Source organism: Cricetulus griseus, assembly GCF_003668045.3.
Source record: "Cricetulus griseus strain 17A/GY chromosome 1 unlocalized genomic scaffold, alternate assembly CriGri-PICRH-1.0 chr1_1, whole genome shotgun sequence".
Classification (NCBI taxonomy): Eukaryota; Metazoa; Chordata; class Mammalia; order Rodentia; family Cricetidae; genus Cricetulus; species Cricetulus griseus.
Genome location: NW_023276807.1, coordinates 98,990,446 through 99,007,865, shown reverse-complemented (window position 1 = coordinate 99,007,865; position 17,420 = coordinate 98,990,446). Strand labels below are relative to the sequence as shown.

The 17,420-nt window shown below is 48.9% G+C and overlaps 1 protein-coding gene and 1 long non-coding RNA gene across 4 annotated transcripts; one reads left to right on the top strand and one right to left on the bottom strand.

Annotated features, from left to right (window-relative positions):
* Positions 1–3,949: 3,949 nt before the first annotated feature.
* Polm (DNA polymerase mu) lies at positions 3,950–14,307 on the bottom strand. Of its 3 annotated transcripts, none has more exons than XM_027388194.2 (11): positions 14,155–14,307; positions 12,535–12,715; positions 12,030–12,128; positions 11,731–11,901; positions 11,003–11,074; positions 8,019–8,139; positions 6,209–6,341; positions 5,958–6,060; positions 5,626–5,868; positions 5,461–5,544; positions 3,950–5,234 (listed from the first exon to the last, which is right to left on the bottom strand). In XM_027388194.2, the coding sequence occupies exons 2-11, from the start codon at positions 12,691–12,693 to the stop codon at positions 5,148–5,150; spliced, it is 1,272 nt and encodes a 423-aa protein (XP_027243995.1). In that variant the 5' UTR covers positions 12,694–12,715; positions 14,155–14,307; the 3' UTR covers positions 3,950–5,147. The 3 variants fall into 3 exon arrangements, with proteins under 3 accessions (XP_027243995.1, XP_027243994.1, XP_027243996.1); XM_027388193.2 differs by lacking the exon at positions 14,155–14,307 and adding an exon at positions 13,761–14,130; XM_027388195.2 differs by lacking the exon at positions 14,155–14,307 and adding an exon at positions 13,761–13,897 and having other exon boundaries at positions 12,535–12,710.
* LOC118239671 lies at positions 12,630–15,221 on the top strand. Its single transcript, XR_004772435.1, has 2 exons — positions 12,630–12,955; positions 13,419–15,221. It is a non-coding gene; the product is annotated as an uncharacterized LOC118239671 (long non-coding RNA).
* The last annotated feature ends 2,199 nt before the right edge of the window (positions 15,222–17,420 follow it).

The following is a 17,420-nucleotide window of genomic DNA, read 5'->3' as shown; positions in this document are numbered from 1 at the left end:
GGGTGTGTTACTCTGACCCATATAACAAGTGACTGGGAAAGCTGCTAGCTTCGTGTGGGGTCTGGAATAGGAGAAGGTTCTTCAATAGGCCCAGACTTCTCTACCACTTGAACCATGTGATCCAGCAGACCCGATGGTACTTGAGGCATCAGTGGCAGATAGGGATGCTGTTTGGAGCCTTTGGCAGGTCCCTATAGGTGAATCACAGAAGAGACCTTTGAGATATTAGTGGAAGCTGAATGTTTGACAACAGGCTTACCAAGATACCATGTGACCTGAGCTGCCCATCACGAGATTGGTGTTGTCTGACCCATCAAGTCATAAAATGGGACATGCATAGCAGCAATATATTATTTAATGAAAGTTGTATATATGTGGTAGGGCCCAAGCAGGTCCTGAAGGCACCTGCTATAAGAAAGTTACATGAATAAGTTGCCCAAATGCCCATTGTTTCTACTCCCTAATACAATGCTGTCTGCTGCTAAGCATGCACCTATAGTCATATGGGGTGTGCCACACCAGCTTCTGAACCAGGAGCTCACTTCACAGTCAGATAAGTGTGACAGTTGCCCCACAGCCGTGGAATCCACTCGTCTTACCATGTTCCCCACCACCCTGAAACAGTTGGCCTGATGGGTGGAATGGCCTTTTGAAGACACAGTCTCAGCACCAGTTAGGTGGCAGCAGCCTGGAGGGCTGGGACAGGGTTCTCCAGGAGGCAGTATATGCTTTGAGGCAACACCCCATATATTGTATGGCTTCTCCCATAGCCAGGATCCACGGGTCTAGAATCAAGGGGTGTAAAAGGGGACAGTTCCACTCACTACCACCGTTAGTGAACTACTAGGAAAAGTATTCTTCTTGTTCCCATGACCTTCATTGTGCTGGCCTAGAAGTTTTGGTTTCAGAGCAGGGAGCAATCCTGCCAGGAGACATAACAATCATTCCATTGAACTGGAAGCTCAGACTTCCCCTGTCCACTTTAGACTTCTAATGCCCTTAAGCCAACAGCTAAGAAAGGAGTAAGCGTTAGGAGGTATGACTGATCCAGATCACCGTGAGGAAATTGGATTGCTTCACCACACTGGAGGTAAGAAAGATTATGTCTGGAGTTTCTTGGTCCCACTCATGTCCAGTGATTAATGTTAATGGGAAACTACAACAATCCGGGCAGGAATTAGACCTGCCTTCAGGAATGAAGTTACGGGTCATTCCTCCAGAAAAAGAGTGAAGACCCACTGAGGTACTTGGTCAAGGTGGAGGAAATACAGGGTGGGAAGTAGAGGAAGGTAGTTATAAATATCAGTTAATACCATGTAACCTTTTGCAGAAACAAGGCTTGTACTTGACATAGTGTTTCTGTTATAGTTTGTTAATGTTGTGTTTGTACAGATATTTGTGTTTTCTTTATCATGTAATATAACACCAATTGAGAGGTGCACATTTAGGTTTTGAGATTCCCAAAGAATGTTTCTCAGGAACTTTGACACCTATTCTAAAATGCACAATGTGTTTGCAGTTATGTGAGGGATAGTTACATCATGTTAGGTGTAGTTAGGGCCTGGTTAAATATACACTGAATTGGCAATTGTACATGGGATAGACTATGTTAGGCGTAATTATGACCTGCTTATTGTTTTCACTTGGAAATTAATCATAAGGCTGGGACACCCGTGAGGGACTTTTTCTCTTAATTTAATCATTTGAAGTGGGAAGACCCTTTTTGTTGTGGTTCGAAACAGGATTTCTCTGTATAGTTTTGGAGCCTCTCCTGACACACTCCTCTGTAGGCCAGGCTGGCCTGGAACTCGTGGAGCTCCACCTGCCTCTGCCTCCCAAGTGCTAGGATTAAAAGTGTGTGCCACCACCACCTGGCTGGGAAGACCAATTTTTATAATACCGAATCATTAGAGGTGGAAAGATCCATCTTTAGTCTGGGTCCCTCCTTTTGGTGGCAGCCTATATAAAGGATATGGGAGGAAGCTCTCTCTTCTCTCTCTGCCTTCTTGCTCTCCCTCTTGTTGGCAAGTCCATTTATTCATTGGCATTACGGCCTATTTCTTTGGTATTCTGGTGTATACTGAAGACAGCTGAAACATCCAACCTGACTGAACAATTACTGGATTCTTGGATCTTCCATTGGTAGGCAGCCATTGCTGGACTAGCTGGACCACAGCTTGTAAGCCATTCTAATAAATCCTCTTTTAAATTTTTTTATTTAAATTAAAAACAATCGTATTTTACATACCAATCCCAGTTCCGTCTCCCTCCAGTTCTCCCATTCCCCCCACTATCTCCCTACCCCACCCCCAATCCACTCCTCAGAAAGGGCGAAAACTTCCATGGGGGAATCCTCAAAGTCTGTCATCATTTGGGGCAGGACCTAGGCCCTCACCCCATGTATCTAGGCTGAGAGAGTATCCCTCCACAGGGAATGGGCTCCAAAAGCCTGTTTGTGCACTAAGGATAAATACTGGTTCCACTGCCAGCGGCCCCATAGACTGCCCAAGCCCCCAAATGACACCCACATTCAGGGCGCCTAGTTCGGTCTTATACAGGTTCCCCTGTATATCTGGAGTCCCTGAGCTCCCACTTGCTCAGGTCAGCTGTGTCTGTGGGTTTCCCAGATTGGTCTTGACCCCTTTGCTCATCACTCCTTCCTCTCTACAACTGGATTCTAGAAATTCAGCACAGTGCTTAGCTGTGAATCTCTGCTTCTGCTTCTGCTTCCATCAGCTACTGGATGAAGGCTCTATGATGGAATTTAAGGTAGTCATCAATCTCATTAGAGGGCTGATCTCTAAAATATACAAAGAACTCAAGAAGCTAGTCACCAAAACACCAAATAATCCAATTTAAAAACTGGGTACAGACCTAAATAGAGGAATCTCAAATGGCCAAAAGGCATGTGTGTGTGTGTGTGTGTGTGTGTGTTCATTCTGTAAGTTTAGAGAACCCTGACTAATACACATGACCCAATAATCTGAAGCCTGGCTATTTACCAAAAGAAATAAAGACATATTTGTGATGGTGAATATTATCAACTTGACAGTCTTTTTTTTTTTTTTTTTTTGGTTTTTCGAGACAGGGTTTCTCTGTAGCTTTGGAGCCTATCCTGGCACTCGCTCTGGAGACCAGGCTGGCCTCAAACTCACAGAAATCTGCCTGCCTCTGCCTTCCGAGTGCTGGGATTAAAGGTGTGCGCCACCAACGCCCGGCTCAACTTGACAGTCTTAACATCACTTGGATGACAAGCCTCCAGGCACACTTGTGAGGGATTGTCTATAGTAAGTTAACTGAGGTGGGGCAGACCCACCCTGAATGTGGGTGACACTTTTCAGCTTGCTAATGCATAAAAAAGCTGAGCATGCACACTCATCTCTGCTTCGTGGCCAAGGTGTCACCTTGACCAGCTCCCTCAGGTTCCATGCCTTCCAGGCCATGATGGACTGAAACTTGAACTGTGAGCCACAATAAACCTTGTTTCCCTTAAGTTGCTTTTGTCCCAGCAACAGGAAATGCTTACATGTATGCCCATAGCAGCTCTAGTTACAATCACAAAGCCTGTGAAAACCTTCAGGAACTAAGCACAGTGGAATGCTCACAAGGTGTAGCAACACATGGGAGAAACAAGCTTGATACTTGTAACAATTGCAGGAACCTCAAGAGCATTTGCTAACAAAGAGGCCAACAACAGCTTACATAATAAAGGCTAGTTGTACATCTATGACCTATTTGTAGGGACAAAACCAAATGAATGGGTTGGGATAAGCCTGTCACCTATACCAATATGCTATAAGGCAATGTTCTGGAGGACAGAGCTGTTGTGCACTGATGGTGGCAGAAGTGGCCATTCTGTGTGTGTGTGTGTGTGTGTGTGTGTGTGTGTGTGCGCGCGCGCGCGCGCGCTCGTGCACATGCGCGCACATGCTAAAACTCATAAAAGCTATACTCCATAAGAATCCATTTTATTGAATGTTAATCTTTAAAATACTTGTTAATATGGTGATTGATCTAGGAGGCTCTCCTCCGTCAAGTCCTGAAGAAGGCAGGATAAAGTGGCACTGGTTGGACGGTAGGCAAGGGCTAGGGCCTTTCGAGCCAGAGCGTGCCTGGGATATGAGGGAATAGAGGACACTGTGATGAGCCCACTTGAGTGTTTCTGCCTCGGAGAAGGTGAAGGGGTAGGTCACTCAGGGTCTGGAAGCAGAGACAGGAAGTGAACTGGGAAAGTGGGGGAGGCTTAACTGGAAGGGTACAGCTGAGACTTGAAGAGGTGACAGAGATGCTGGAGCCACGGGACCTTCGTGAGGACTGCAAGTTTAAAACTGCTGCAGGGTTGTCAAAAGTGGCGGACGGACACATGTCGTTAAGAGACAGGATCAGGGAGCCTGTGCCTCACAACTCAGGACAGCAAGAGCACCTAGTTGCTGCCCACTGATCCTGATGGTTTTCAGTAAGGCTGCTAGGCTGGGCTGCACAGTCTCTGTCCTAGGAACCAGCTCTCCCAGAATTCACTGCTGGGGCTGTGGATGGATGCACAGGGGATTGTGGGAGGGCAGGCCAGGCTCAGCCCAGGCTGGAGTGGAAGAGGAGGCATGTGCGGCTCTGATTTTGGGGCTGTACTGCTTATGAAGTCTGTTGCCCAGCTCTGTGGGTGGTGGTGCCTGACAGCCTCAGCACTGGAGGTTTCTGACCTGGGCCACTTCCTTCTCCAGGGGCAGCACAGCCCTCAGTCAGGCTTCTTGCTTCTGTGCAATAACTCACAGCCAGAATTATATTTCCCATATCAGCTCAGCACAGGGCAGGGACACTTGTCTCTTTTCTGGAACATTGAATAGGGTATCCTGCAGCAGACAGCAACCACAGTGGACAGATCAAATGCTCACACCAGGACCACAACCAAGACTTCAGACCCTGCCACAGTTCCTTGATGTATGAACTGCTCAGAGCCCTTCACCTCGAGGAGTATGGAGGTTGAAAGCTGACTCAAGGTCACATCTTGCCAGTGTTCCAGCAGCTGAAAATTCCATTTGCATATGTTAGGTCATGGGGTGGAAGCCCACTTTCTGTCTAGAAATATTCCTGGTCAAACATGAGGCAACTCCTCATCTTTTGTGGGTGGGTGTGGTGGCCAGCAGGCAGGATCAGGCATTTCTCTGCTCTGGAGGAAGGTACTTGAGGCCCAGGAGTCTGAAAATGTCTTCCTCAGAAGTTGCATGGAAAAATGTCTTCTACAAGGAACAAGAGTGTTAGCACTAGGGCCCAGATCATGCTTCCATGCAGTGTAGCTGGGCCCAGGCCGTGCTTCCATTGCATGGCTGGGACCAGGCCATGTTACTGTGCAGTGTAGCTGAGACCATGTCATACTACCCGGCAGTGTACATCATATTTGAAATTGTGGACCAAGATTCAGGTTATGGCAACTGTTTTTTACCCTAGTTCCTCCTGGCAACTTACCTGCTCAGGATCAAACAGCCCATGGCTGTTCAGCCATAGCCCCTTCTCCTGCCGACTGAAACGCCGTAGCTCACGCTCAAAAAGCTGGGGAGAGATGGAGACAAGTACTTTTAGCAGGGCTGACCCACCCCAGCCCCAGGCCCCCTTAAGGAATACATGACTTACCTGGGAGCCAGTCCAGCCTAGAAGAGCAAAGGGGAACTGGCTGTTGGGGGTGACCACAAGATCTACCCTCACAGCTTTCCATGTTGGACAGGGATGCAGGGTCCCCCCTAAAGCTGCATGTGGGGGTTGGGGCAAGCACAAGATGCAGAAACTCCTCTCAAAAGCGTCCATGGTATAGTTCTGCCGTAGGAGGTGGGTAGAGTCTAAGTGGCTGCGATGGTGCTGGTGATACAGGACAAGTCCCTGCAAGAGGGGAGGCAGGTGTGGCCGAGTGCGTGTGGCCATGGTTCAGGTCAGGGGCCGATCCTGGGCAGGGCACTGGAGGCCCTCACCTGGCTCTGTAGGTGCCTCATCACTTTGGGCAGCAGCCCCACTTCTTGGCCCTCCTCAGGGTGAGTGATAAGAAAATCCACATCATGACCTTGTGACTTCCCCCTGAAAGAGAAACTTGGATTCTCAGGCCTTGGCACAGAGCCTTGCTCCTTTCAGTGAGTGGAAAAGGCCACCTCGGTGTCCACAACTCAAGTCCCTGCCTCTGGGAAGAGCCTGGGGTATACTCGGATGGTATGGTGGGCCCTCTTACCTCCGGAAACCGCCAGTCAGTGTGACAGTGGCTCCAGGCAGGGTCTGTCTCACGGCTGCCTCCACTAGTTGCTGCAGAGCCTCAGCGTCAGCTCGCCCAACTGGGGTGCTCAGGTCCTGGTAGTACTGGAGCCCTGTGGGCAGCACAATTCCTCTTCCTCATTGAGCTCCACCACTCCCACCCCCCAACCCCCACCCACCCCCCGCCAGCACACAGCAGCCGCCACAGCCCCATGGCTGTAGGAAAGGCAGAGGGAAAGTTTGGGGCCAAATAGACGGAGTTTCTATCCTACCCAGTCCCACAGCTGTTTAGCCCCAAATAAACGCACAGAGGCTTATATTAATTATAAACTGTTTGGCCGATGGCTTAGGGTTTTTACTGGATAGCACTCTCTTATTTATTAACCCATTTCTATTAATCTAAGTATTCCATGTGGTGTTGGCTTACTGACGAATGCCCAGACCTGTTACTCCTTCAGCGGCTACATGGCATCTTTCTGGCGGCTTCTCTAGCCTCCCTCTTCCCAGCATTCCTAGTCTGGTAGCCCCACCTATACTTCCTGCCTGGCTACTGGCCAATCAGCATTTATTCACCAACCAATACAGAAGGACATCCCCAATCAGGGCCAGAGCAGAGTGAGATACTATACATGATTCACTTCTCCTTTTAAACTTAAATTATTATTTTGGAATAACTAGATTCACATGCAATTGAAATAAACAAGTTCCCTTGTATCCTTTACCTAACTCCCCGACAAACATAGTATCTTGTAAAACTCCAGTGAGTTTGAGACAGGCGAGGTCTATATATAGAGTTTCAGGTCAGCCAGGGCTACATACCAGAGAGCTGGGGCAGAGAGTTTAACATATGCCTTATAAGGTCCAAGGTTCAATCCCCAACACCACAATAAAACAAACAAATCTTTCAGAGTTACATGGGACAATGAAGCTAGCACAGGCAAGATGAAGCCAGCCCCTTTAAAGTTTTAAATTCTCCATTAATCAAAGGGAACCAAAAGGTGGTAAAAGATGTGATGAAGATGGGTCTGCTACTAGCCATCTCTCCTTTGGCCTATTCTGTCTTCTTGCCTGTCAAAGGGCACCACTGTGCCCTCCATGCTCAGTTAGGGAGGTTTAAGCATGAGGAATGGCAATGCCTAACACACAGCAAGCCCTTAGTAAACACTGCTGGCTATCCTGTCTACCCTGCCCTGGGAAGAGAAACTGAAGCAGGCAGTACCCTGGAGAGGCCACTGGCAGGCCATGGCGCCCTTCAGCAAGTCTCCAGCCAAGACCACTTAGAATGACCAGGCAGGCTACATAGACCAAGAGTCTGCTCATCACCTACTGACTTCCAAAGGCACTTATTATTTTATCTGTGTTTCCCACAGAAGGTAACCAAGACTCAGGTTAGTCTTGAAGCCATGGTTACATACCTAGCAAATAGAGGAGAGACCTCAAACTAGGCATAACAAATCCAAGGTTTATGTTATTTCTGCTCATGGAGGCACCTGAACCACAAAACTATACACCGGACAGCACATTGGACATGTAGGCCCAGACCAAGACTATCCCCAGCACAATGGAAATCAAACAGGAGGAAAATGAAGCCCAGATGCCATGGCAATGCTATGACAACAATCACTGAGAGAGGGCCATGATAGACCCTAGCTACAGGGAGAAAACCACAGGGAGCCAGGATCCCTCTGCACCAGCTGCTCCCCGGCACTCAGGGAGGCAGCATGTTCCACAGCGGGCTAAAGGCTTCATTGTGTAGAGCTCTCAGGTCCAGGCATCTCTGGGAAGTTTACCTGCTTTCTGCTGCTGGGTCAGTCTCTGGGGCTGTTCTCTGAGCTCATCCAGCGTTCGCAATCCTTCCTGGTACCACCGGTTAGCAGTCTTCACACCGACCCCAAAGATTTGGGTGAAGAGCTACGTGGGAGAAGAAGGGATGGATAGGTCAGGAGCAAAGTCCATGGAAGATTTCCCTGAGAGTGTTGCCTTCATGCTGAGTGACACAGGACAAGGACCCAATCCTAGAGTCTGGCCTACCCAGACCACTCTCAAAGGAGACTATACACTGAGAATAGTCCTCCTAGAGACAGCAGATTTCAGCTGCCCAACTACCAGAGAGCTTCAGGAAACTCTCTCTTCACCCTTTATAAAATGTCTGTCCCCTTAATGCACGGGCGCATCCTAAGCTTACCACAGACCCAAAGAGTTATCCTGACATAGGCTTACTAGGTTTTTACTTCACTGGGAAACTGCCTCCACTTATGACAGCTGGGACTCACTATGTGTTCCCTTCAACAGCAAAACTAAGGAGGAGTGAACAAAGAGGGCGATTTCAAAGGGAGGCCTGACTAGTATCTACCACAGCAGGTGTGGAGACTTTGCTTTCAAAGGTTCAAATACCAAATGGTCCATGGAAGCCTGGACTAAGCCTTTGCCTGCTCTGTGCCAGTCACTGAGAAACTCTCCCCAGGAATTTTAGAATGAGACTAAGGACAGCCCACACTGGAGTAGACGTTGGATACATGGTCCAACCTCTGTGACTATGTCTCCTAACAGTGGAGGATACCCATCTGTGTCAGGAGGGCGGAGGCCAGCTGTGGCCAGGCATGCCTGTCATCCCAGCACCTGGGAGACAGATGCAGAAGATCTCAAATTCTAGGACAGCCTTTAATTATAAGCAAGACGCTGATCACAAACAAACAAAATGGAGCTGCCTTGTAGAAGAGCAGTCTTGGCCCTGCCCTTCCAGGGCTTTTCTCAGCCCTATTTTCCCAGACTCTCTGAACTCACAGCATTAGACAGAGCACTGTCATTGCAATGGACAGAACCTGCTTTCAAAACCTGGTACTAGCTGGGCAGTGGTGGTGCACGCCTTTAATTCCAGCACTCAGGAGGCAGAGGCAGATGGATCTCTGAGTTCAAAGTCAGCCTGATCTATAGAGCAAGGGCAGCCAGGGCTATACAGAGAAATTCTGTCTCAAGAAAACAAAACCCAAACCAAAAAGATCAAGTACTACTCTTCCAGAGGACCTGGCAGTCTACAACTGCCTACATCTCCAGGAGATCTGTCACCTCTGCCCACCTCACTCAAGTGTACATATACATACGCACACCTACATGTGCATACATATATGTAATGTAAAGAATGAACCTGCAAAAAATAATCTGGCACGATTTGAATATGGCAGTGCATTCTGGTATCTTGGCATTTGGCGGATGAGGGCAGGAGGAAAATGGTCCACCTACAGAGTGTGTTTCAGCCCACCAAAACAAAGACAAAACAAACAAAAAGTCTAGCACTTAGGAGACTTAGGCCAGCCTGCACTACAAAGCAAAACTGTCTCAAGACAGACAGACAGACAGCTGGTGAAACTCAGCAGGTAAGGCACTTGCTGCCAAGCCTGAAGTTTTGAGTTCCATCCCTGGACGCTACCTAGTAGAAAGGGAACCAACCCTTTCAAGTTGACCTCTAGCCTCCACATGTGCCATGGTGCGTGCCTTCCCCCAAATATATAAACAAAAATTTTAAAAATTAAAACTGCCAAGTGGTGGTCATATACCTTTAATCCCAGCACTCAGAGGCAGGTGGATCTCTGTGAGTTCAAGGCCAGCCTGGTCTATAGAGCAAGCTCCAGAATAGCCAAGGTCTCAGAGAAACCTTGCCTTGGAAAACAAAAACAAAACAAAACAAAAAGTAAAATACTGAGCTAAAAACTGCATTATTTATTTTTACAAGTGGGAGGTCCTCGGGCATATAATCTCAGCACTTGGGAAGCAGAGGCAGGAGGATTGCTTTGAGTTTGGGGCCAGCCTCAGTTTCAGTATGAAAAAGTCTTAATCAAGCCCCTATCCTGGAAAAAACAAACCAAAAAAAATTCTAATTACTAATAAAATTTTCTGCTGGTGTGGACATTTTCTAGGACTTTGGGCTGCCCACGAGGCAGAATGGAGAAGAGACACCTCTTACATCTTCTAGTGCTTCTCTTTCTCTTTTGCCCAGGAAACCCTCACAAAGAGTAATGTCTTGGTTCTTTTGCTCATCACAGAGACCATATATGTCTGGGCTGGGACTAAGACTGATAGAGGAACCATTCACTTCCCTGCATCAACACCAATATCACTTCAGCTCAGACTCTTGCCTATCTTCCCGGAATGGCCAGAGCCAGGCCTCTTGGCTAGAGAACTCTCTTCCAGGCCCTCCCTGATAATTCTTGACAGTGTTCTGTGCAGCGTCCCAAGATACCATGAGCCTCACCCTCCCAGGAGGCCACAAATCTCAGGCCACTGACCTAACAATCTCCAGCTACAAAAGGAAAGGCAGAAGGTGTCAGAGCAGATAAAAGCAAAGCACCCAGGTGACTTCCATATCAGGTTAGCAGTGACTAGGCACAAGTCAAGTGCCCCATAGAAACAGGCAGACCCACGGCCCCAAGTATGATACCTGAGACCACAGAGATGGGGCAATGCAAGGTGGCAGCCCCCTCCACATCTCATCACACATATTTTGTTCAGTGTGCTCTTTAATACATACGAGAATATTCCATCAAAAAACCAGATGGTGATGAGTGAAGCAGAAAATTCCCTATGCTCAAAACAGCCTCTGCCTGCTCTCCACATGGCAGCCTAGTGCCTATCAGATGTCAGGTCAGCTGCCATTTCTTAGTGACCTACTATGACCTCAGGGCTGGGTGAAAAGGCCTTTGCTGGCTTCTTGCTTATGCTGCGGCATGTACTGTGCACACCTGCCAGGGTCCTAGCTGCTCCCTTCCCCAGTGCACACCTTCATGGTCTGATGCCTTTCTGAGCAGCGAACTCGTTCCACCTCCTCACATGCTCCATGCTCCAGCAGCTCCTGGGATAGGAAATGAAACAAAACTCTGAGCCCAAGGGTGAGGCTGTTCATTCCATACTCTGCAGGGGGGCTCTGTGGTGTCAGGGACCAGCAGGACTGGAAATGGAGACTGTACCCAGGGAGGTAACCTAAACTGCAAGGCACAGCTGGAGTGACCATAGCTCTAGCCACAGAGCTCTTCAGGGCTGGAGTTATAACAGTCAATGGGGCCTGTGGTATGGCTCACTCCTCATATGAGTCCCAGGATACACCAATGTTTACCTTTAGGAACATGTATGGCTTCATCTAAAAGCAGCTTTTGATACTATAGATTCTTGAAGGAAAAGTATACAAAAGTCTGGTTCAATATTGGGTCCTTAAAAAAACATTTCAGGGAGCTTTCTTATACTCCCCAGATATCCTGGGACTGTTAACAATGACACCAATGCCAGTAGCAACCACCACCGAATCTACTCATCCACACTAGGACGGGGAACAAACTAACTCACAGACCAGGAATCTGTGCTGATGATGGTTTATTGTGGCTTCGAAGCAGCATTTGTGTGCATGCCCATCCTTCCAGACTGGGATATGAACCACCAAATCTTCTGCTGTTCTACCAGGCCCAGGACTCCCTACTGCACACACTCACCCCACTCAGTATGACAAGCACATACCTGGATTACTCTAGAGGAATGTTCTCCAAAGTGGGGCAGCCCCTGCAGCTGACTCAGGGATGTCACAGGGCAGGGCAGGGACTTGAGCACCGAGGCTGCTCTGTAGAAGGAGAGAAGGCGGCCCTCGTTGCCTTCAAAACCTGCAGCCTCTGCCAGTGTCTCCAGAGCCTCCTGCGGGGAGGGCCCTTGGTTAAGGTACAAGGTGGACATGAGACCTTGCCTCAAACTTTTAGCTACCAACCTGCTATACCCATGTCCCTTCTCTCTGGGGCGGGCATCTGCTCATAGATGCAGCTTACTGAGAGGATAACATTGTGGTGTGTGAGTGCTGTGGGACGCTGACAGGCGTAAGTTGGCATCGTCACTGAGCTTTGGGGCTCCTTCTTGGGTTCAGCTACCTGCAAAAGGATAAGGCACAGGTCATCATGAAGCTGCAGGACTGGCATGTACTCTACCCCTCAACTCTATATATGTGGGCTGGGGACTGAGGTCTCAGAAGGGAGGGAGCTTGCCTCCTGTCTCCTAGCAGTCTGGCTCCAGAGCATCTCAAGGACAGGCCCCTGCCAACTCAGTTCATCCCAAGTACTAAGGAAGAAATACCTAAATATACTAGAAGTAAGTAGGTGCCAAATGGTTAGAACAGAGGTGGGATGGTCTAGCCCCCAAATCCCTGCTGAGCCCTCTATTGGTTTCCCAGGGCCCTCTGCAGTCTTGGGAGAACCCTTACCCCCCCCCCCCCCAAGGACACCGAGGCACTGCTAGTGTGCCATCTGTCCCAGACGAGTTAGTCCTTCACTAGCTCACCTCCAGGCGGTGCCGGACCTCCTCAGGGACAGGCTGCCCAGCTGCCATGCTCTCTGTAAACCAGCTGATGTCCAGCAGAATGGGCTGGGGGCAGCCTGGGAGATGAGCGCCCATGTCCTTCTGCCAGCAGATGGCCTCCTTGGCTGAAGTCTGCTCCATCACCACGTGTGTCACCTCTGAGCTGGGAAAAGAGGAGGAGAATGAAACCAAGGGCCCCTGTCCCAAACCTTTGCTTTTGCAGTGTCCTCTGCATGGTGACTGCCCTGCATTCTTCAAACGCCCCTTCTTCTGGAAAGCCTTCGTAGCCCCTCCTAAATGGATGAACACCTCTCCACTCCTCCACCTGGTTTTTGGTGCAGCCACTCTCACAAGCCAGTTTGACTTGTTAATTTGTCTGCCACCCTCTGCCACAGGGATTGGGGTATGGCAGGTGCCAGGGCCAGGTGGTTCTGATCTCAATGTTAACTGTTGTTTGGGGACTTGCTGTGTAGGACATGCTGGCCTGAACTTTAGTACCCTTGCACTAGGATTACAAGCAGGCATCTCACTCTGCTAAAATTTAAATCCAGATGCAAGAGTCTTGGTCTATTTGTTCAAACCCCAGTAGGCAAACTCTTGCTACATGCCCCAGTAAACACAGTGGTCTGTTTTTCCTTTACATTGGAGAAATCCAAAGAAAGCTATCTTGTAAAAATGTAGAGCCCTGTGCAATCCAATTTGTTTTCTCCACTCCTGAGTTCGGTGCACTAGTCTTTTAGGAATGTTTCATTATTGGGGGTGGGGGGCAAACAAGCTAGCCAGCCAGAGGGCACAGGCTCCAAGTTCCTTTATTATCCTCAATCGAAAAGTTACTCTATTGCCCTGGGCATGTTCTCTCTCTACAGGAGCTGGTTGGTGAATTCTGCGAACTCAGGACATCCTAGGACCGCTGGCTCACTGGAAGGGAGAGCAGCTAGCAAATATGGCTCACTAACTACTTTTCCTTGTATGGCTCTTTAAGAAGCTTCCGGCTTGATGGCACCCTTTCAAAATGAGGAACTTGGAGTAGGAGGAAGGTACCGCAACCGCGAAGTGCTAGGGGTGGCCTAGATCGCAAAGCCGCAGGTGTTTAGAACCATCTCCATCCCTGCACCACGGTGGGTCCACACACTGGGGTGACCGGCTTAGACCAGCCCCCCGCAAGGCTGGCATCCCACCAACACCGGGCCCTCGCAGGAGCCGCACACCTGTAGGTATCTAGGATGCGGAAGCCTTTGGATCGCGCCAGGCTTGTGAGGAAGGCCCGGCGGCTGCGGCCCATGCGCGGCTCGGCCAGGTAGATGGCCACCCCCGGGAAGCGCGCCGGCGCGGAGGAAGCAACAGCGCGGCGTGGGGACTCAGCCCGCACTCGCCGCCGCTTGGGAAGCATCTGGATTCGGAACTCCGGAGACACGGAAGGCCGCAGAGGAAGGCGGAAGATCAGCGAGGAAGTTTGCAGTGAGAGGAAGCGCTATCTGCTCCCCTGCGGGGGGTGGGTGGGTGAAGGACTCTATGAAAATGAGGCGCGCTCTGGGAAGGTTTGGTCTCTCTTCTGAGGCCCCACCTCTATGCAAATAACGACTCGTCTGCTGTTTGACTTACTGTCTGGGAAAGCACCCTTGGCTCCGCAGACCTTAGAGGAGAGGGCCTGGGTCCGTGGGCGGGGCTTCGCCTTCGACTGGGCGGGCCTTGTTCTTCCCGCGGTAGCCGGGTCTTCGCCCACCCTCTCCTATACACCCCCATCCCCCAAAGGCGGTGCTCGGTTTATCCTGGACCAGCTGCCTCTGCTGATGACGCGGCGCCTGCGCGGCATCCCCTGAGTATGCAAAGAAGAGCAGATACATAGTCTGCTAATAAGCTGCTGGAGTGCGAAAAATTTTACAATCTAACGGCACTGAGACAGCTGGACCTCTATTTGGAAAAACAGAAACTGCCCCCTCCCTTACTGCTTAACATCAAGTAAATCCCAGAAGGCTCAAACGTTTAAATCTGAAAAGAAACCAAAACTGTACTGGCAGAAACTCGATCTTTTTTTCTTTTCCATGAATTCCCCATGAATGCTGGGAACCTAACTTGGGTCTTCTGCAAGAGCAACAAGTGTTTCTTAACCGCTAAGCCGTTTATCTGGTCCCTTAACATTTTTTTTAAGAAAAGATTTATGTGCTTGGCTGTTTTGCCTGAACGTATGTATGTTTACCACGTATATGCCTGTAAAGAACCAGCTTTCCTCAATCTTAGGCTTAAAAGCCATATATCTTATAGAAAAAAAAAAAAAAAAAAAACAAGGTCCATTCCCGTTTATGATTAAACCTCCATTTCTCAGGATTGAGTTATGTCCCACTTGTAACCTTAACCACAAATTCTGTATTGCCTGCTCCAGGAATAGCAATGATGCCTTTGTTTCACAAAGTTGTTTATAACCATCTTACAACCCTACCTTTGTTTCAAAAGGTTATATGACTACCTTTTGTGATGATCTTGTTTTGACCACCTGTTATGTTCTGCTCCTATAAGCCTACCTATTTTACCTGTCAAATCCCCCTTTTGGGAATCCCCTACTCATGAGCTATAAAAGCCTTGTCTTCCTCACATCTGATGCTGACCTCTAGAACCTCACTTTAAGAGGGAGGCAGCCTGTGTTCACGAATAAAAATGCTTGCTTTAATTAATTTGGCCATGATGATTTGGTCAGTGGTCTTTCTCATCTTTGGGAGCAACACCTGGTGCTGGTGGGGATTTGAAGAAAGTGCCAGATGGAGTTAAGGATTGTTGGGAACCGAACCCAGGTCCTCTGCAAGACCAGCAAGTGATCTTAACCACTGAGCCATCTTTCCAGCCCCACTGGGATATTTTTGTGATCTAAGTAGCACAACCAACTTGGTAATGCTGTAGGGAAAGAATGGCAAGTGGAACCATATATGAATTTAAAATTTGGCCTGGCAAGGTGGCATGCCTCTGTACTTTCAGCACTTCAAGCTGAGAGTGTAGGGTTTCCAGTTCAAGAGTAGTTTGAGCAAGCTGTGGGATGTGAATACTGAGTGTGCTATACATATTTGTGTGCCTATTTGAGTTCCAGAGCAGACTAAAGAACAGGTTTGTAATCCTCTAGGACAGGTGGAGAAGGGAAGAGATCTCTCCTGGAATGCTGGTTTGAGACTACCCAGGTACTAGAAGTAGCTTTGGCAGGAGGGCTAGCAGTAGGATTCGGAGTTATGGGGTAGGTCTTGGACCCAGTATGATTGAGATGTGCTTAAATGGAGTTGCCTTTCTTGGAGAGTAGTCCTTGAACTGTAGTAAAGACTCCACAGAATGGAGACTTAAGATTCATATATGAGGGGCTGGGGGGGGGTGGTGGTGGTGGAGAGATGGCTCAGTAGTTAAGAGCACTGGCTGTTCTTCAAGCAGTCCTAACTTCAATTCCCAGCAACCCCATGGAGGTTCACAAGCATCTGTAATGAGATCTGGTGCCCTCTTCTGGCCTGCAGGCATATGTGGAGACAGTGTAAGGACTCAGGCATTATGCTGGCCTGCCCCTGTCGCCTGGCAGAATGCACTCAGGCAGTACCCTGGTTAGCCCAGGGTTCCATGGCTAAGTAGCCTGCCGCAGGTACAAAGGACTCCTTTAAAAGAAAGACCCCATCCACTTACTCCTTTCTTTCTGCTCTCTCTTTCCCGATGTTCCTCTGGAGCACACAGGGCTTTTCCTGTCTCCCTCTTCTGTCTTCTCTGTGTCTCTTTACCTCTTTTCTCTTTCCTTCCCCTTTCTAATAAAACTTCTCACTTAAGCTGTCTACCTGAGATGTTGTCCCTCCACCCTCGGTCATCCTCACCTTCCATGGAATCTGCCAAGGTTCCCCTCTGAATTTATCATAACAGACAAAGCATGCGCGAGAGCGCGCGCGCACACACACACACACACACACACACACACACACACACACACACACACACAAATAAAATTTTAAAAAGATTCATATATGGAAATGTCATTAGGTTTCATTCCTGAATTGACGTAATCATCACACACAGTTCCACTGTAGGAAGGTGGTGAAGAGTGAGTATGAGAAGGGGAAGGCCTACCTTAGGGATGAACACTAGTGAGGCATGTCACCTCCTCTGTCTATATCCAATACTGGGTGGCCTTAAGATAAAAGGGATGTGTGGTACAATAGCTTAGATGAGTCTAGAGAGCGTTAACCCTAAGTGGAAAGAACCATGCTGTGTAATCTCCCTCTGCCTACATATATACCTCGGGAACACGGCCCATAGAGGTTCTGTAACTGAGAGCAGTGGCAGAGAAGGGCAGAGACCTGACATGGGTGTGGAGAGTTTTGGGCCTTCCTTTTTCTGAACCCCCAGGCTGCTCTTGTGCCTCTTTGGAAACAGTGATATCTGACTGGTTTTGATGGTCTGTTCCAGTAAAGTTAGTACAGGGGTTCCCATCTAAGTCTCAAGCCTCCCATTTATTCCTCTCTCTGAGACCCCTACAGAGTCAGAGAGCCTGCACAGTAGGGCTCTTCAGCTGCCCCAGGCTTGTTGTCCCTCCCCCACCCTCTCTAGCTAGTCCTTACTGTCACAAACTCATGTTTGGACTACTTTTGCCCAGATGTATGAACTTGTGTTTTTCCAAGATGAATATCCTGCTCCAACCTCTAGCTCCAGAAGACCTTGGCAGTGTGTGTGTGTGTGTGTGTGTGTGTGTGTGTGTGTGTGTGCGTGCGTGCGTGCGCGGGTGCTCACAACCTCTCAGTCCTCACAACTTTTACCGTGCTGCACAGCTCTCACCACATCTCTGCCCTTCATTGCCACACCAGCACCTGTCTTCAGGTTCACTTTGGAATCTTTTACACCTGTGTGTTGTGTTGCTT

Bases quoted from the DNA above. Each gene is read 5' to 3' on its own strand.
- Polm (XM_027388193.2), bottom strand. From the start codon at position 13,942: ATGCTTCCCAAGCGGCGGCGAGTGCGGGCTGAGTCCCCACGCCGCGCT. The intron at 8,140-11,002 runs GTGTGCACTGGG...TCTCCCACGTAG, and splicing joins AAAGGCATCAGACCATGAAG to CTCTTCACCCAAATCTTTGG. The intron at 6,061-6,208 runs GTAAGAGGGCCC...TTTCTCTTTCAG, and splicing joins CTGACTGGCGGTTTCCGGAG to GGGGAAGTCACAAGGTCATG.